Source organism: Symphalangus syndactylus, chromosome 16 (genome assembly GCF_028878055.3).
Source record: "Symphalangus syndactylus isolate Jambi chromosome 16, NHGRI_mSymSyn1-v2.1_pri, whole genome shotgun sequence".
Lineage (NCBI taxonomy): Eukaryota > Metazoa > Chordata > Mammalia > Primates > Hylobatidae > Symphalangus > Symphalangus syndactylus.
In genome coordinates this window covers 93580874-93601566 of record NC_072438.2, presented here as the reverse complement: position 1 = coordinate 93601566, position 20693 = coordinate 93580874, and the positions used below count along the sequence as shown (strand labels likewise).

At 43.0% G+C, this 20693-nt stretch overlaps 1 protein-coding gene across 1 annotated transcript in view; it reads right to left on the bottom strand.

The window, feature by feature from the left end:
• The window catches only part of SEMA5A (semaphorin 5A), a 505802-nt gene that overhangs the window by 9135 nt on the left and 475974 nt on the right, over window positions 1-20693 (bottom strand). Inside the window, exons 18-22 of the mRNA XM_055246035.2 lie at window positions 17300-17518; window positions 8439-8609; window positions 6183-6338; window positions 4720-4767; window positions 215-426 (exon numbers count right to left, since the gene is read on the bottom strand). Coding sequence (XP_055102010.1) covers window positions 215-426; window positions 4720-4767; window positions 6183-6338; window positions 8439-8609; window positions 17300-17518 — 806 coding nt within the window. The remainder of the gene's footprint in view (window positions 1-214; window positions 427-4719; window positions 4768-6182; window positions 6339-8438; window positions 8610-17299; window positions 17519-20693) is intronic.

Genomic DNA, 20693 nt, shown 5'->3' with positions numbered 1-20693 from the left:
CACATGGCTAAGAGACAAGTATGGACATTGTGGCTCCTGGGACATAAGGTCTCCCAGCCACCTGAAGTCGTAAGGGCTAAAGATGTTTCTTAGTGTCACATAGGGAGAAAATTCAGTTTCAAAGGAAACCACCACAGCAGAGAAAGGGCATCAAAATACTCCCTAAAGTGTTAAGGGAAACCAGGCACTTAGCAGAAATATTAAAATTACTTACCTTTATGGCCTCCACCGAGTCATACTTGTCCAGTTTGTTGATGTGGTTAGTTATGCTGGTATTAAGGGGGGCAGGTGAGACAGGGTGGATGACAGTCGCATCATGGGATTGCTGCTGGTACCGCTGGCAGTAGGTATAGACGAGCAGGGTGAGGAGGCAGCCGAGGATGGAGCTGCTCAGCCCCACGGCGATCATGTGGAACATGTTGAACTCTAGGGAGACATGAGCAAAGTGATGCCACACTTGAACATCCCGCCTAGCTACTCAAAGCACTAGGATGAAAAGAGAAAGTCAAAATGGAAAGCCTCATCCCCATTCCAAAATTAAAGAAATCATCGTTCTTAAGAGTCTTTCATTGGAAATGTCATGGCCATCAAGAAACTTCTCCACAGGGAGTACAGGATTATTATTATTATTAATATTTGAAATGGAGTTTTACTCTTGTTGCCCAGGCTGGAGTGCAATGGCGTGATCTCAGCTCACCACAACGTCTACCTCCTGGGTTCAAGCGATTCTCCTGCCTCAGCCTCCCAAGTAGCTGGGATTACAGACATGTGCCACCATGCCCGGCTAATTTTGTATTTTTTAATAGAGATGGGGTTTCTCCATGTTGGTCAGGCCAGTCTCAAACTCCCAACGTCAGGTGATCTGCCAGCCTCAGCCTCTCAAAGTGCTGGGATTACAGGTGTGAGCCACTGTGCCCGGCAGAGCACAGCATATTTTAAGTTCATTCTCTTATGGATGATAGTCAGTCTTTTGGAGTGACGTTAAACTTTAATACTCTACCAGAAGCATTTTTTTATTATTATTTAAAAGTTTGCACAATCGTGTTCTGCTTCAAGTGCAGCCTAATCCATGGAGTACAGGGTTTCTGCAGAAAAGGTTATTCATGCTCCTCGATGGGTTGAGCCTCCCTGTGCAGCAGGGCTGTGTCCTGAAAACAAGGGAGAAGCAGCTACTTTTCTAATCTACTGCTCGCCTTCAAGCCAGACTGCTTTTAGCTCTCTCTCCATTTCATCCGATTTAAAATGTTTTCTATTCACATAAACACATACACTTTTCATTGAGTATGAATATGCAGACATTAGAAAGTGCAAAAGGGTCTACAGGAAAAATAAATCCTTTCCTAGAGGTAACTATTATAAGCACTTTCTCCTGTGCCCTTCCAGAGATACACGGCACACATGCGTGCTGTGTGTGTGGTGTTAATACTATCCTGTGTACCACTTTTCTCACTTATGTTGTATTTTGAAGGTCTTGTCAAGAAAATGGTTTACTAAAAAGAAATAAGGGATTTGTGTTAAATGAACAGAACAAAATATGATATTTTAAATGGTCATGAAATGACCTTCTTTTCCCTAATGTTTTCCTATTTAATGGCATCTCTTCTGTCTCATTATTTTCCTGCAGTTATGAATACAAAGCATTCAGAAAACTTGCCAGCATGGACTTACTTATATCTCTAAAATAGGATTGGCTCAAGTGATATCAAGGCACCAGACCAAGACCTGTGTTATGTCGGAGAACACAAAAGACAACAGATATTCCTTGTGTATGTTGGTGAAATACTACTATTAAAGTTTCAAGCCTTTCCAGAAATGAAGGCAGCATCTGGTCAGTGCCACATCACTGGGCTTCAGAAGAATCGGGTAAAGTAAAACAGGGCCTTATCTTCCTCTGTGTTGTTAGAACCAAGTGGCTGCTGCCCATGGGGTACTGGCCTTATGTGTCACCTGCTCAGAGCACATCCTGAGGACACCAGCTTTCCCCAGTGTGTCTCCTCCACACACCAGGGTGAGGGGCAGTGTCACTAATACCTTTCCCTGACCTGTCAACCGTGCACCCAGTAGGACAATTGGAGGTATGTGCTGAGCATCACTGTGATGCTGGCAAGTCTACCTGGCTGCATAGCAAGGCCTTTCAGGCTCTGGAGATAATGAGAAGAGCCTGAGGGTTTGACCCTGAACGCAGAGCCTGGGTGCATCTTAACCACCCCAGTCTCCTCCCCAGCGATTTTCTGAGCAGCCTTCCCTGTGCTCATGATCCTCATTACCTGGAAGGGATTCCACCCTGCCAGTGCTGACCCATAGGGCTCTAACACTTGGTGTCAAAGGGTGGGACACTGTTCAGTGAGTGCCCACCTGGCCTAGGTCTACGGGGCTCTGTTTGAGTCCTTCCTGAACCTCATGTAACCCTCCAGTGGCTGATTGATAGGCCCCAGGGAATCTGAACCTACAGTCAGGAGATGCCATCAAGGCCTCACCTGTGATACATGGCAGAAGTCAGATATCTCTCTTTGTCCCTAAACCCTGAACTTTTCCCTCTAAGCTGTGCTCCTTGGCTGCTCCAGACAATGTATTCCAGGATCCCAGGACTTTGGAGCTGGATCTGCCCCCTCGGGTGCATGGACACTGAAGGGAGGCTGCCTTCTCTCTGACTCACTGTCAGGCAAAACTCACAACACATTCCTGACCACTGAAGTGCCAGTGGATAATGCAGTTCCTAGCACAGGCACCCAGTGTACTCAGCACTAAGGGCTAGATCAGCCTGAATGACAGCACTAGAACATTCCACAAGCATCACTCACTCTCTGACAACCACCTCAACTTTTCACTTCCAGCTTAGTTGGTCAATGATTTCAGAATCTTTGGCCTTTCCTGACTCTGTCTTGAAGCCTCTAGGGCTGGAGAACTCCCAACCTGGGACAGGCAGATAAAGTATCCAGGGGACATTCCACCAGCAGCCACTGGGACTTTAACTGTAACACTGAAGCTATACTTAGATAAGCAAGAGCTGATTTCACACAAGTTCTTATTTCTTCTCTCTCTGAGAGAGCTGTTAGCACTCTCAGGGTCAATGCCTTGTACCGACAGAAATACTTCCTGCCGCACTGAAAACTCATGTTTCATTATAACATAGGGAAGATGCATGATAGTCTCTATATGCAGATACTGTGTCATTGGTCAAATGAATCATTCCAGCAGGTGCCTGGGAAAGGCTGGGGCCAGCTGACATCTTTATGATGATTCCATAGTCTTTGTATCTTATGCAACTAAAAATAGCTCTCTAAGATGAAAAATTTCAATTGAAGCACATTTTTCTGCATGGGGAAAGTAGTGCCAATTAAATTTCTTCTGATTTTCTGCATGGGGAAAGCAGTGCCCATTAAATTTGTTCTGAATGTGCTTACTATAGTTTCTTTCCTTTGAATATGATTTTCTGCTGTTGATTTTGATCAGTAAAGATGGAATACAGACCAACTACCCTATTGGTTCAATTGGCTAATTTCCTGTACAAAGTTTGATTGACTTTCAACAAAATGAAAAAAAGAAATGAAGATGCCTATGTTGTCAAAAACATCCTTGCTAGGTAACTGTTTTCAACTACTGGCCCTACAGTAAGATTCATCTAAACTGCCTGTGCCAGTGCCAGCAGCCTAAAGATCTAAAAAAAATTCCATTCTGAATATCTCAGAATAGTTCAACTTCATGTGTGATTTAACCAATAGCACCTCAAGGCTTGTGCAGCCATTAGGCACAGCTGGTTCAGACACACAGAAGTAGTATTTTTAGAGCAGCGATGGGCTTTGCACCAGGTTCTCCTGGGTTCTCAAGGCCCTTGAAGGTCTTCCACAGGGTAACTCAGTGAGGCTCAGCAGGAGGAAAGTGAACTGCATACATCTGGCAGCAGGCACAAATATCTAGCCAGCTCTGCTGAGGCATCAGCTGTTTGTTTGAGCCTCAGGCTCTGCATGGCCTCCCTGAGAATGGGAACACTTACTTATAAACTCTGCTCCACTCTTGACCTACACTGTCCTTGATGGCAGCAGACAGTCCTGGACCCTGGGTATTGTCCAACAGTGTTACTTAACCAGGGCTACTGTGGCTCGAGCCTCCTGAACACAATGCTTTTGGATACTTATTGTCAGGGCTCTTTTTGCTACAGTGCTTTGGGTTCAAAACTCACACTGGATCCCACTGGCTGAATTCCATGTGTGCACTTGGGCCAGTGACATCATCCCTCTGAGCCTCATGGTCTCCATTTATAAAATGCAGATTAAATATATAAGCACTGTTCCTTTTCTACAATTCTGAAGTGCAAAATCTCTGAAAAGTAATGTTTCATCAGTTATCTGGCATTAAAATGTCACTGACCTGACCCATTTTCTGTAGACCTGACCAGAACTTCTAGGAAGACCCTTAGCATCTTCACTTTTTTCAACATCTCACAGCAGCATTGTTAAGGAGATTGGTTGTAGAACAACCCCAGGCCCTGTGCAGGTGTCACGTAATATAAAGGCCCCACATACCCTTCTAACATCTAAAAACTGCTGAGTTCCAAAACCCTTCTCTATGTCCAGAGGTGTTACATGAAGAACTGTAGACCCTTGGCACCTACATCAATGCGCCAAGAGGCAGAAAAATTATTATAGAAAACATGCAGGAAGGGAAACGATTAGAATATATCAGTACATCTATTACAACTACTTAAAAGGAATAACGTACCTCCACACCTTTTCTCTTCTACGCTACTGGATCTTGCTACAGATACTTCTGGAAAAAGAAAAGTCGAATCACAATGTGTAAAAGGTGTTGAGAAGACAGTCCACATTCATGCTTCATGTATGTTTGTCTAATGATTCTGAATTTTATGTGACACAAAGTTTCAAAAGCTTGATTAATTATCAGAAAAATTCTACTTATTTCTTTGCTTGTTTTAACCAACCTGATATGGATTTGGCCAGATCACCTTGACTGGGAAGAGATGAGATTCATTTATCACAGAAAGATAATGCTGTGGTCTCTCGGGTTGAAAGCAGGGAATGTGCTCATTTTCCATTACAAGGTGTCTTGCCAGGGGAGAACCCCCCGCCCCGCCCAACACACGGAGTACTCCTGTGGTGTTCCTGCTTCTGAGACTTGTTCCATCAAAGCCAGTGTTGTCACCTTCCCGGCAGAGGGAGGGCCCATTCACCAGAGCTCAAGGACATCTCCAGAACAAGTGAAGTCCCTCTTCAGGAGGCCACTGATGCTCTTGGCATGCCACACATGAAACCCACAGCAGGATGCAGAGAGAGGCCACACCTCATACATGTTTTAACTCCCGAGGATAAAATATCACTCGGTAGTCTAGAAACAGCATTCTTTCCTGTATGGATTTTTTGTTAGACAACAAGAATTAAAAATATGTCTATCGTTAAAGAGGAAAACAATAACAACCAGTCTTATAGTTCTGTGCCGTACATGATTGAGGTATGGTATACTCATTTTCTCTAAAACAGTATCTTTTGCACAGACGAAAGAAAACAAAGAAAACTGGCTTATAGAATTCAACTCTACTATTTATTTGTAAGAGGCTGGTCCACCTAACAGTCCTAAGGCATACAGTGGACATATGTGCAATGATCTATGCATTCGTATAGCACCTTGTTACAGCGAGCATGCAACAAGTGATCAGCTACCATCACCAACAACTACACACTGACTTTACCATGAAAAGCTGGTTGAATGAGGGCCAACCTCTTCTCCCACAGGAGAATAATGATGCATTTCTGCCTTCTCAAGTATATTAAAGATAGCATAAAGAGAATGGTGCTTTTTCTCTGTGTGCCAGTGCATACACAGCGAGCACTGCCTAAACATTTAACCTAATATTAAAATAACCAAATAACCAAATCATATTTAATAGTAACCAAATATTTTCATTTTTGAGCAGTCTTCTGATTGTATTATAGTTGATAAACTGCAAAAGACACTTTGCCTATGAAATCTTAAATTCATGAACTGAATTCATGTTTAAATCTGCAGTTATCCATAGACCTACATTTTAAACACCTTGAAACCATGGGGCTTGATGGAATCATCTCTATTTCACCAAATAAGCCAAATAAAACTCTGACCTATGAATCATTTTCTGTCTCCATGTGGGAAATGATTTTGTTCTTACTGATAAATACCTCTGCTCTTACCTGGGATGAAATTAGAGTCAAACACACATGGCCGGCTCTCTGTGGTGTTCCCGGAGCACTGGCTGCCCATGGGGAACAGGAGGATGCACTGACGGGCACGGACTTGGACGCCAGAGGCTTCACACTCAGACCAGTCTGACCACTCCGACCAGCTCTCTGCAGAGACCAGAAGAGGGGAGATGGGGCGGAATGGCCAGTAAGCTCAATCATCCTGGACTCACTAGCAAGTTACATATGTGATTTCCAGATTCCATAGCATGTTTTTAATGATTCTGTGCATCAGTAAGATGTAGTTGTATCATCTAACAGATCCAGTACATACAGTACACACGAGGATGAATAAAAGTGCCTGCGCTGTTATATATTTGACCAGATATCATGAGCTTAAAATAAACATTATTTAAACATTATAAAGTAATTTTATTTAGATGCTCAATAAGTGAATCCAGGAGACTCAGCTGTGTGCGGACCATCAGCAGTGGTGGCACGTAAGTCATCAATGCAGATGCCATTTTGCTATGGGTAATGCTCCCCTCAAAGAACCTCAAATGCTTTCCTGAAACATTCCTGAAAATTCTCCACCTTCCTCTGCGCTCAGGCGAGAGAAATAATTCCATGCTCATGAGAGTCCTGGGTTGCTGAAAGGGGGTCTGAAGCTACACAATTACTTTCTCTTCTGTTATAAAAACAGTTCCACAGAGTCAACATGCCAAAGTCAGGCTACCCTTGAGGTCGAATTCATTTTATCTCATGTTCGCTGTCTCCGGAGAGATAAGGTCAATGCATAAGCCTTGGGTCAAGGCCAAAAGAGGGGCATTGAAAGGATACTTCACCCCAAAGTGGAAGATTTACTAGGATTTGTGAAATTCACCCAGGCATACAGATGTGTGAAAAGAAAGGAGTAACACTCCTATATAAGTAAGAAAGTTAAAAAAGTAAACTCTGGATATTGTTTATGGAATTTTAATCAGGATAAAAAGGTATTTTTCTATGAAGTTTGCTTTTTTTCCCCTTTTTAAATGGAAGCATCCACTTTGTAGTGGCAGGGAAAATTTGAAAATCAAACTTGTGCCTTGCTCCAGTTAAAGGGTACAATGTTTCCTTAGAAATGCAGAAAGTGCCAGTTTTTGGAATGACAGTGAGAATCTGGCTTCAAGGCCCTTTTCAATATACATAGAACCTTCTAGAAAGATGTGCAGGAGCAAGCTAAAAAAAAGTGTGTGTTTCAATGTCAGAGTTAGACCAAGAAAAGAATAGTTCATTTTCATTCCAGGTGGTTCCTTCATGTCAGTAAACCAAGCTATTTCTGATGTGGTGGTGGTGGTGGTGGTGGTGGAGGCCCCAGGCACCTACATCAGCCACAGGGAGCTTGGAGCAAGGAGCTCCCACACCCACGGGCCCAAGGCTGGCTCCTGTGAGGTGCACTTCACAGTGGTGCTCCCTGCTCTCCACCCTGATTTTCAACAACAAAACCTCAGACTCTGTTATTAGGCTATTGGCTTTAAGAATGCTTTGCTATCACCAGTTTCTGCTGTTTGCTGTGCTCCTCCGCTTACTGATTTGATGTCATGCTTTTTCTTTCCTTTAATTGCACTACCTCTAAATTACAGCCCATTGACCATGGATGAAGCATCCTGCAAGAGTGCATAGTGTCCCCTTGTCACATTTTAGAAGTCATTCCTGGAACACAGGTCTGGAGATCTTTGGAAGACACGTGGCTGCACCCAGGCTGGTTTTGAGACAAAAAGGCTGCAGGCGATTTCCCCACTCAGACCTCCAGACTGCAAATGTTCATTCTTGGAAACACAAATGGTCTTGGAACGTGTTCTTGGAAACACGAACGAAAGGTGGAAAGTCCCACCTTTCCTTGGACTTTCTCTCAACACAGCAAGGTGTCACCTGTGGGTCACTGGTGTTAATTAGCAAAGTCAAGAATAAATTGGGATGTTTCCTAGTTAGGGAGATTGGGTGTTGTAACATGCCATAGATTCAGAACTCATGTTTGAAGCCTTTAGCACTGTCCCATTGCTGGGCTAAAGGCTTTGAACACGAGTTCTGAATCTATAGCACAGTGAGAACTATTTTATTATAGATGCTATGTTTTAAAGTCACTTCAAGGGTAATAGCATGTTGTTAACTTGTCCACCCCCACTTTCAGTACTTACTGTGATGCAGTATCATCAATTACACCATTTATCCATTAAGAAAGGAGGCCAATTTGTCCGAAAGCTGTGCAATAGGTGAGGTGCCGCTTACCTGGGCAGGGCTGCGTGTTGCAGAGTGCCTCTTCTGTGTGCAGCCCCAGGCAGATGTCCCCTCCGTAGGCTGGGGCTGGATTGGAGCAAGAGCGGGTCCTCATATAGTGTCCACTGCCACATGTTGCTGAACATTTTGTCCAGGGGGACCAGCAAGACCACATGCCATCCACTGTGAAGAAACACAGTGTCACAGCTCTTCTATAATCCAATCCCAACCAAGCGAAAGAGTTACTAAATGGAAGCTAAATGGATTCTGTTTATTAAGGGAAACAAAATGGAATCGGCACTCCAGGAAGGCTTCAGCGCATCAGCGCACATAGCAACGAGGCTTCTGACCCCTCGCAGGGCTGCATTTGGAGTCTTCCTCTTGGTGACAGATCCAGTTTTACAGATTCTTCCCTACACTTTTTCAGTTCCCTTTATTCATTCTTTCAGGAAACATTTCTAAATCTATCGTATCTAAGTACAAGCATGACAGCAGGGTGCAAGAGGTGTCATAGTAATTCCAGCCCCTGAGAACAACCATGAACCACCTTGTATGGTTATTGATGTAAAGCCCCAGCCAGCTCTCACCTTTGCCATCTAACTAGCCAGACAAGACTTAAAGCCAAGGTAAGCAGTTCAAGTCACCAGCTCCTTTACTAATTGGATTATGGTTTACTCCCTGACAGTGGGATAGAGAAAAACTAACAGGTCCCATGAGGAAGGTAACTGAAGAATGCTCCGTAAATTCAGGCACAGAATGACCAAATTAAGTACAGCCACACAGACTTGACACTATGTTTAAATGACTACAGAGATGAATCTGAAAATCTGCAGCCATATGTTGGGTTAGATATTAAGAGTGCAGTTTTACAATGTGCATGTTAGGCCGAACTGGTTCCTTGACTAACCATTTCCATGGCAGCTCATAACCCAGCACATGTCTCTGCCTGCTCAAGTTAGCCTCCTGAATTCTTTAGGCTAGGCTCTTGGTACCTGTAGTCCAGCCTGCTAAATGCTGGGGTCAGGTGGCCCACCTGAATCTGGGAGACTTTAAGACTCAGTCCTTTATTAGCTGATCTTGCTAAAACCAAGACCTCATGTTGGCTTGGGCTTGTGACAATGTCAAATATGATTTTCTGTTTAGCTAACTCCTGACTGTGCCTCTCTCTTGCTAGCCAGACCTTCCTTGTTATTGCTGAGTCCCAGGACAAAGCTAAAGGACTTTGTCAAACAAGGTATTAGATCCTAATCTGGGGTTAAGCACCAATCATAACCACAGCTCACTCAATTAAAAAGCTGAGGAGAGACTCACTATTGCTATATGTAGAGAGTATCATATTTTAACATTCTTCGTAGCCTACACAAAGAAACAGGAGCAAGAGGATGCCAAAATCATTCAGGGTATAAGATTGTTTTAGCTAGAATAACTTAGATTGTATTTTAATACGCCTGTCATGATGTATTACATCATTATGGTGTAATGTTTCTTTTTAGATATTGGCAAAGGTAAAAAGAAAGCATTTTTGAGAAACCAGAGCAAAAATATCATCTTTATGACATTCTAATTTGCAGAAAGTAAAAAGAAAACAAAAATATTTGAACCCAATTTAGAAATAAGTTTGCAATCTAACTGGAAATTTTGTGATTCAATAGTTTACACAAACTTGCAGAATTCAACAGTATTTTCCCTAAAAGTTATACAGTATATCAGACAGTTAGAGGAATTGATCAAGTATTTGATACTGGCTGTAATATTAGCAATAAAAAAGGCAGGCATGTGTTTTCCTAGAACTTTAAAAATTAAAAAAAAAAAAAAAAAAAACTCTCTCCCATATCTATTCTCACTGAAGGAAGCACTTGCTGACAGTTTTTTTCTGTTTGTAACCTAAATTGGAGCTTGGCATCAGTGAGTACCCTTGCATGCCCCATACACCAAGGCAAAAATAAGTCATTGTGACTTACAGTAATGGCAAGTATCTTAGATCTTGGCTGTCTAAATTCGCACAAGGCAGCTCAGGACTCAGAAGGGTCTAATGTGTGCCCTAGATTGTGTCAGGGCCTGATGTACAACCAACCATATGTTCTGTAGATCCCTGGCCTCTGTCCATACATGTCAGCAAGTGCTTCCTTCAGTGAGAATAGATATGGGAGAGAGTTTTTTTTTTTTTAATTTTTAAAGTTCTAGGCAAACACATGCCTGCCTTTTTTATTGCTAATATTACAGCCAGTATGATAAACCTGCAGATGAATGGCCGACAAGTATGTGAAAAGATGCTCAGCATCATGAATCAACAGGAAATGCAAATCAAAACCACAATGATGTATCACCTCACACCTGCCAAAATGGCTATTATCCAAAAAACAAAAGATCAGTGTTGGTGAGGATGTGGAGAAATTGGAGCCCTTATACACTGTTGATGGGAATGTACAATGGTGCAGCTGCCTTGGAAAACAATGTGGAGGGTCCTCAAAAAATTAAAAACGGAGGCCGGGCGTGGTGGCTCACGCCTGTATTCCCAACATTTTGGGAAGCCAAGACAGGCACATCACCTGAGGCCAGGAGTTCCAGCCTGGCCAACATGGTGAAACCCTGTTTCTACTAAAAATACAAAAATTAGCTGGGCATGGTGGTGCACATCTGTCACCCTCACTACTCAGGAGGCTGAGGCAGCAGAATCGCAGGAACCTGTGAGGCGGAGGTTGCAGTGAGCTGAGATGGCGCCAATGCACTCCAGCCTGGGTGACACAGCGAGACTGCATCACAAAATAAAAAAATAAAAATAGAATTACTGTAAGATCTAGCAGTCCCAATCCTGGGTATATGTCAAAAAATCTGAAATTAGGATCTCTGAGATACATTTGCATTCTCATGTTCACTGCAGCATTTCTCACAATAACCAAAATTTCAAAACAACGTAAATGTCCATCAAGAGATGAATGGATAAAGCAAATGTGGCAGGTACATACAATGAAATATTATCCAACCTTAAAAAATGAGATCCTGCCACATGCAACAACACGGATGAACATAGGGGAGGACATTATGCTATGTGAAACGAGCCAGACACAGAAAGACAAATAATACATAATTCCACTTAGATCAGGTATCTAAAATAGTCAAACTCATAGAAGCAGAGAGTAAAATGGTGGTTGCCAGGGACTGGGGGAGAGGGAAGTGGGGAGTTGTTGTATAGCTGGTATAAACTTCCAGTTATTCAAAATGAGTAAGATCTAGAGATCTACTATACATCATTGTATATCTATACTTAACTACCGTATTGTGCACTCAAAAAGCTGTTAAGTAGGTAGATTTTATGTTGAGTGTTCTTACCACAGCAAAAACAAAAATAAAAACAGAGACTAAATGCACTCATTTCAATGGTTCCATAATCATGCAACATCTAATGATCTCACACCAGGAAGCTGATGTACATAATATATCCTGTGATATTTCAAACAATATTTATTCCTCTCCGCATTTCTACCAACATGTAAGCCAATGTGTATGGGATCTAGTCTAATAAATCCTCTCCTACACATACACCAACTGTCCATCTGGTATCATGGTAAATTCTCCTGGCACAGGATCATTTATCGTTAAACAGAGAGAATGGAGCTGTTGTTTGAATAACCGTTTAAGAGCGCATTTGGAACAGAATCCAGTTGCTGAAACATTCCCACTTGGGAGTTCAAATCACAAGATCACACTCTACCTCCACCAATTTCAACAGTCAAAGAACTGGGGAAATGGATGTTTCTAGTACAGAGGGAACTCAAAGGAGGCCTGGAACCACTTCCTTACTCTGTCCGGAAGTTGCTTAGTCTGTAATTGCCCTATGTCTCCAGACCAATTCTAATGCAGTGCTTGCTTTCTGTCCTCTTGACCCTGTCTTTATGTTACAGGTTTCAACCTACATCATAGAGCTGTGATGTAGGATATTGATTATTGTACTAACAATTCATATTAGAAAGGCCAAAGCATTTCTAAAATAGACATTTCAGAATACAAATCTTAATGAAATAATCTTCACCGCGAGGGAGCCTGTACAACCTGGTGGGGAAGTAGAAAGTTGCAGGGCCAAGAAAACAAAACAAATGTAAGCCACTGTGGAAAGCACAGCATGTCAGGGGCCCGAAGTGAGGCTGAGCCACTAAAATAGATTTTTTTTTCCCCTGCTATGTGAACTATACTGGACTAAAAAAATAACATTAGTAATAATAATAATTAAAATAATAAACTCATTCAATATTCCATCTCCGTCCTCACAACTGCCCTGGGGGTTGTTCCAGAAATGAATGACTTGAAGCTTAGAGAGGTTAGGTCCTGGGCAAGTGAGTGGGAAGCTGGGGCTGGAACACTGGCAGGGTGAGCACAGAACCCAACACACAAGCACAGGTTAGGGCTTCCCATAACTCCTCCCATGTTGCTAAAAATCACATAGGAATCTCCTCATGGCTTGAATCGCCACTCAATTTAGCTCAAGAAATACTGGTTCATGGGAAGATCAGACAAACAAACTCAAGCTCAGATCCATGTTTCTTTCAAGGAATCAAAGCAATTAATTTTAGGAAATTATTTTTGATAAAATGAAATTTATACATGAAGTAACTTGATAGAAGAGGATAACAGTCTTGTTGTAGAGATTCTAGCTAAATATTCCACCCACTACAGTAAGATTAAAAACAATGGCAGTAATCAATGTACAATTGCCAGAGATCGAAATAGCAAAGTAAAAACTAAGTAACTAAGGTTTGCTCAACAGGCTTCCTGTGTGTGATCAGACGTGTAAAGCCCTTCACTCAGTCTCTCGGGACATGGGCAAATGTGGTATTGATTCTCCAGCACACTGAGGTCTGGACTACATAGGTTTGCACTGCAGGACAGCTGTGCTCTCTGCTCCTAAGGATATCTAATCAGAAACTTCCAGCACCAACTGCCCCCTGCCTGGCTCCACTTCAAAGTATGGACTCAAGGACTCCAAGAATGCACAGGAAGAGAGGGTTCTGAGCACACCAGAGATGCCTAAGAGATTTATCTATAGGACACACAACTGCCAGAATTATTCTTTTGATTCAAAGAGTCTGTCCCTCCATTAGATTTAGTGTTCCTTCCCCCATAGAATTATTGTTTGCAAAATACAAAACAGAACCATCTCAGTTAAGTCTGGTGAAAAGAGTTTGTGTTTACTTCATTAGGTTTTATGGGGTATAAGCCAAACTCTGAGGTTGCTTTCCTCTTAGCTGAACATTACTTAGCAACAAAAAAAAAAAATCTGCCGTCTGTACCTTTGTAGGTCAAGGTCTGGAGTCTTTAAGGCTAAATAAAATATGCATTGAGGAAAAGGAGTGAAGGAGAAATAATTAGCTATTTGTCAATGCTGGTGTAAATTACGTAGGTGAAGGTACTAGTTAGATGGACCAACAGAAGGTGAAAAAAATGATTATTTCAGCATGAGCTTGACTTAGAAACCTTATTATAGTTTATTATACACATTAGTCTCAGAGGTAAAATTTTTCATTGATTAATTTAAAATGTATTTTTATATTCTCTAGTTTATTTTATTTTTATTTTGAGACAGAATCTCACTCTGTCACCCAGGCTGCAGTGCAGTGGCATAATCTCAGCTCATTGCAAACTCCACCTCCTGGGCTCAAGCAATTCTTCTGCCTCAACCTCCTAAGTAGCTGGGATTACAGGTACATGCCACCATGCCAGGCTAATTTTTGTCTTTTTAGTAGGAATAAGGTTTTACCATGTTTGAGGCCAAGCTGGTCTCAAACTCCTGACCACAAGTGATCTACCCAACTCGACCTCCTAAAGTGCTGGGATTACAAGTGTGAGCCTCCGTGCCTGGCTGATTTATTTTCATATTTAATTTTAATGAGAAAACGTATTTTTAAATAAAACACACTGTCCATTTGTAGTTGTCCACTATGAACCCAAAAGGGTTAAAGAAGGGTACATTCACAGGGGAGAGTATCCTGTGTGAGACAGGAATCGGCCTCTAACTGGCTTCCTGGTGACTGTGCAGCTCAGCATTCACACCCCTAGCACTTCCAACCCTCCCTGCTGGGTCATGCCCTATCATATGTTTAGGAATTTCCCAGGCAGGGGAAGCACCACTCAGCCCTGACTCACCCACTGCCTAGTGCAAGGTGACATGGGCCACTCTGAATAACTCCACAACACTCTGCAGAATCTTGGCTTTTAAGACAAAAATGAGGACAGAGTTATTTCAACATATTAAAGTTATGTATACATGGTATTGGCTTGACCACCAAATCAACTAAAATGAGAGCAACCAACAGATCATGTTAACAGAGTGTCTCTGAGATGAGTGGTGACCCTTTGTTCTTGTGCACTAGGACAACATCCAAGTGTCTGCAGGAATCTGCACATCCTACCCATGGCAACAAGGATAGGGTCTGGAGCCCAGGGAGACAAGGGTGGGTGGAGGGACCCTGATATTCCCATGACGTCTGCCCCTGTTCCAGTTTATAGCATGGACCCGAATCTAGTGAGCTTGCCCACAGGATTCCTCTCAGCCCCCAGAGGAGGCCTCCTTCTACTGGGGCTGTGGGAAAGAACAGTTCAGTGACCTTTCCCAGCCTCTCAGCATCAGCTCGCTGGGAAAGCTGGGTGGGCAGAGGAGTCTCCTGAGGCTGCAGAAATTCAAGCAGAGACACCCTAGGAGGAGCCAGGCAGCTGATAAGAGCAGAAACGTTATTGGGAGCCTCAGCTACAAATCTGGAAACTATATATTTTCAGTGTTATATACATGGGTATTCATCTATCCATTCATCCATCCATTATCCACCCTTCCAAGCACCCAATCCTATGAATGTTCATTGAGTATCTGCTACAAGCCAGTTTCTTGGTGTAAGAACTCAGAAAGTTGTATCTACTAGAAATATGTTAATATTCTATGCCTTTAAAAATGTTGTATCCAACTTCGGAATGAGCCTTCCTCCCAATTTCCCATCTCTGCTTGTCAATTTCACCAACTCCTTTCTGTCCCTCAAGACCCAGCTTAAGGCAGTCTGCTTGCTGTGGCTGCCATGATTTCTCCTTGGTGAAATCCACCAAGGGGCTGGCTCCTTGGTGGATATGGCCACTGCACCTGGTTGTCATAAACTCAGTAGCCAGTGACCATACTGGGATGACACTGCTCCCAGGATGCATCCTCCCTCAACTCTTAAGTTTCTTTCTGACCTGGATCATAGCACTGCATCTGTGTATACCCTGTAAACAGTACACAGTCGGTTACTCAAAAATGTTTCCTGAGAAATGACATGAATGAAGAAAGATCAGTTAACCAACTCTTTGTCTCCTCATTATTAACAAACAATCCCTGAAGGGTATTTCTAGTATGTGCCAGGCCCCTGCTGGGAGCTGAGGTTGCTGCCATGAGTGAGACCATGCCAGGCGTCCCTGTCCTCATGGAGCTTCAGATAAAAGTCAAGGCAGCCTCCCCAGTCACAGATCAGCCCTCGGGATGGCCATGACGTGTGGGCTGAAGACTTTCCGTGGGTTCTGGACAGGAAAGGAGGAAGTGGGAAGCTCTGGTAGAAGTGTTTTAGGTGCTAGGGACCCTGAGCTGTGGCAGGAGAAAGGCAGAAACAAGGGTTTGAATATTAAAGGGAAAGATGGAGGAGCATTTCCGGCATTGTCAGAGCAAAAGCCCTGGGTGGGGGCTCTTTCGGCTCATTTTCATGACTCTGTGCTTGCTTGGGAATTCAGTGGAATGAAAAGCCAGGCCTCAGGAAGAAGACCCAGACAAACAGCTCTGCTAGGTCCACAGGAGAGAAGAGTTTGCATCTTTGGAGGACTTAATTAATGAGGTAGACCCTTTATGACAGAAGATGTGGGGACCAAGAACTGGCTTGGCAGGCCCAGGGTCCAGGAGTTGCACGTTTGATACCCGTGACCCTGGATGACCACCTGATGGTACATGGAGGCCATGTCGGGGAGGGCTGCGTCCATCAGTGGCCCGGGAAGGGATCAGCCTCCAGAAGGAGCTGATGGTCACTCCAAAGCCCCAGCTATTTCAGACCACATTAGAAAGGCCAGCTTTTCCATCAGGCACAACAACTAGAGTCCATATCCTTCGAGTAGCTCATAATAAAGTTTTAATTCCTTTTACAATCAGAAGAAAAAAACATGAACACAATCTAGCCTAGATGATATTTGTCTTTCCCCAATGCACTGGGGCAGACAAATGTGCCCAGGGCCCAGGGAGGTCCCACTGTGGCCCGGCCTATCAGATCTTTTTATACGGACAACTAAAGACGCATGCTTGTCTGAAAGGAGGGCTGAGAGAAGGGTCTTAATACTGCTTGGAATGATTTAGGATTTGGTTTCAGGTCTGCTGGAGAGAAGGGGTTTCTTTTTTTTTCCTTTTTCCACTCTGGGCTAATCCAACAGGTGATGACATCACACAAGACATTTATTTATTTGTTTGTTTGTTTACTTTTGAGACAAGGTCTCTGTCACCTAGGGTGGAGTGCAGTGGCCTGATCATGGCTCACTGCGGTCTTGATCTCCTGGACTCCAGAAATCCTCCCAACTCAGCCTCCAGAATAACTGGGACTACAGGCGTGCACTGCCATACTTGGATAATTTTTGTATTTTTCGTAGGGATGAGGTCTGCCTATATTGCCCAGGCTTGAGCTCTTAGGCTCAAGTGATTCCCTCTCTCTGGCCTGACAAAGTGCTGGGATTACCAGCATGAGCAACCATACATAGCCAAGACATTTATTAAGAACACAGATCTCAAACATGAAGCCAGGGAGCTGCGTGAGGTCTGGTCAATTAGAAGACTCTCCAAGGCCCTTGAGTTTTCAGATGTTTTGTAGATTACACAATCCGCTTACCTGGGCAGGGCAAAATGTTGCATTCCTGGTATTCCAGAGATGGGCCAAGGCAAGGCATTCCCCCATACTTGGGTTCGGGGTTGTTGCAAACACGCTTCCGGTTCCGAATGCCCCTGCTGCAGTCACGGCTGCACTGTGACCACGACGTCCAGGCTGACCAAGCCCCATTGACTGTGTGGGCAGAGTATCTCCCAGCACGCAGGAAATCCCCAGAAAGCCCTGCCAAGGAAACAGGTGAAGTGTGATTCTGTTACAAGTTTCAGAGGAAGCACAGTCCATGCTGACTTTCATTCTGTATCTGCTGTCTGCCTTATTTCTAGAACTACCCTCTCACATTCCGTTGAGCTCTTTTTACACTTCAGTAGCCAAAAATCAGTGGTGTGACAGCCTCTTATCTCTCAAGCTTCTTTCCTGCAGTTACTATGAAATAAGGTTGAAATTAAGAACTCCATGTGAATGTGGTGAACCTTTACACAGTAAATAATAGATTCTATATAGGTAGTTCATTTACTTTTTGAAGACACTTCTTACAAAGAAAATACAACTTTCTCACTTCCCTTGGGAATTCTACAACAAACTGCCCTCAGATACAATGGGTAGAGCCTGCCCTCGAGGACCTCCATCTGGAAGAAGGGAAACATAATTCAGACATTTTTTAAACCTATTCTTTCAGCTGTTAACTTTTCAAAGGTGAATTAATGCTGGTGAAAGGGGCCAAGTCAACTGCTTCTGGATCACAGGCCAGAGAAACTCCTGTCTGCTCGGTGGAACTCATGCCCTAGAACTGAACACAGCACTGAGTGACTTTGCCAAATGTTTCTATGAAGTTAAGAGCACACTACCTAACAAAATGTGTTTTCCAAGGAGCCAAGAGAGGCGGCAGCAGCAGCAGGTGGGCTGTGGGTTGAGTGGGGAGTTGCTGTGGCAAGAATCACAGCCAACAGGCTTTGAGGACATATTGTGGGTGATGCGTACAGTGAGCGCTTTCACTTGTTAAGTCATGTAATTAGCCACAGTCAAAATTTTATGAAAATGTCTTCCCACTCACAATACTAAAAAATATTCAATACTTTTCTCAAATGTAGGCAATGTGACACAAGCTTTAACAAATAACTCTAAAAGTATGCAGTAAAGTTCTAGAGAAGTGTGCTCAGAAGACAAGTGTGCCAACAGCTCTCGGTGTTGTTAAGCAACTCTGTTGTTTACCTAGAAAATCTGTTTCTGAAAGGATGGCAGGATACTCTTCAGAGAAATGGAATTAGAAGTGTCTTTCTGTGACAAATTAGTGTTCTGCGGTGAATCAATAAAGAAAAACTATGCACAAATCAAGCCTCATTTTATGTGGTCAGAGGAAAATGAGTCCCATTTTGTATTTTCAAGATATCAATACCAAAATGTGAGATGGTCATAAGAACTCAAAGCCATTAAGATACAGGAGGATAAAACTCTATGCGCACGTATGTTTATGGAGGCACTATTCATAATGGCAAAGACTTGAAACCTGGCCAAGTGCCCATCGATGATAGACTGGATAAAGAAAATGTGGCACATATACACCATGGAATACTATGCAGTCATAAAAAAGGATGAGTTCATGTCCTTTGCAGGGACATGGATGAATCTGGAAACTATCATCCTCAGCAAACTAACACGAGAACAAAAAAAGAAACACTGCATGTTCTCACTCATAAGTGGGAACTGAACAATGAGAACATCTGGACACTGGGAGGGGAACACCACACACCAGAGCCTGCCAGAGGTGAGGAGCTAGAGGAGGGAGGTTGAGCCATGATTACACCACAGTACTCCAGCCTGGGCAACAGAGCAAGACCCTGTCTCAACAAACAAACAAACAAAAACCGAAACATTTCATGGGGCTTAGTCATTTAAAAAGTTATGTGGGATATACTTATCCTGAAAAGGATTCATGGGATATACTTGTACTAGAAAAAAACTTCTAAAAGATAACTGAAACTTGCATTTAAATTTTGTGCTTCATCTCACCACCCTAGGTGGAGGTCACAAGAGCATCCTTTATAAAATGTGCGTATTTAAGTCCTCGGTTATCTTTCTCTTGGTATTCCATCACATACCTTCTCTTCTAAATACAGGAAGAGTTTACAAAATTAAAAAGAGTGACTATTATTTTGTTACCCATTTTTCTAGGTGGGTGGTATTTGTTTAAGTTGTACGTTTATTCACATAAAACACTGCATGAAAGCAGACTCTTTTTATTTTCTTCAAGGAACAATTTGCTTCAAGAAACAAGGTAATCACTGAACTACAGTGAGCAGTGGTGTGAGGAGAGGAGAGAGTTAATGTCAGTGAGAACAATAGGATGAGGAAGCAGGTTTGTAAAGCAAGTGGCTCCTGCTGCACCGTCTGGGCCTCTAGGCATCCAGGCTGTTCACCGGCTCCCAGGAGAAGTCATGGTGATCTGTGACACAAGAGCAGCTGGTGGCTGTCACGCAGAGCCACGCTGTCTCAGAGCCTTCCCTGTGGCAACACCAAGGAGATCTACCAAACCTCCATGAATTTATCCCACAATAAATTCTGTCCAACATGGCAACACACCAGCTCGGTGGCACTTGTCCAGGCTATCCACTCTGGGTATAAGACTCCTTCTCTATAAATGGTGGCTGTCATTTCATATTGGGAGAATAAGGTAGAATCACCTGTGCAAAGATGCTAAGGCATATCTAAGGATGGCCACAAGATATAACAATCACTGTCTCATCAAACTGTGTACCAAGGACCCATCTATGAGTATCTATTTCCTTTTCTGTTGGTATCTTTTCCTTTGGAAGAGATTTTGCCCAATTAGAGGAGACTGAAAAACAGAAATGAAGAACAAAGCAAAGCATCAAGCTCTTAAGGACCACCAGGCTCAATTCCTTTTTCTGCAGTTGAGATAGCCGAGCTCTAGGGAGAGAAAGCGAATTGCCCCAGGTAAAAGGACCACTTGGTGTTAGGGCCAGGCAGAGGCCAGATCTGGTTTCTGCCTCAGGGCTTTCTCCATGCTATTACTATGGCATTCAAGGGATTTACTCAATTATGAGGAGCAAAGTGATTTCAAAGACTATTCTAGTATCCTTACACACTGTGCTTTTTAAAAAACGGAAAAATCCTTTTATAGGTACAAAGAGAAATGCACTTCCATAGCCTTTGTGAAGTTTTGGGATAAATAAAGAAAAACCTTTTTTCAGCTTACATTTTAGTGCCAGAAGATGTATGAAAGATCACTGATGCTTCCCCAGTACATTTTCTGATACTAAATAAATCTCACACAAATGATTCTGGGTCTATAATAAATATAATGTTATCTGGGGGCCTGATTTCATAGTATCACTTCAATATCTAACTTCTTACAGTAAGGCTCTTTTCTTTCAATTTG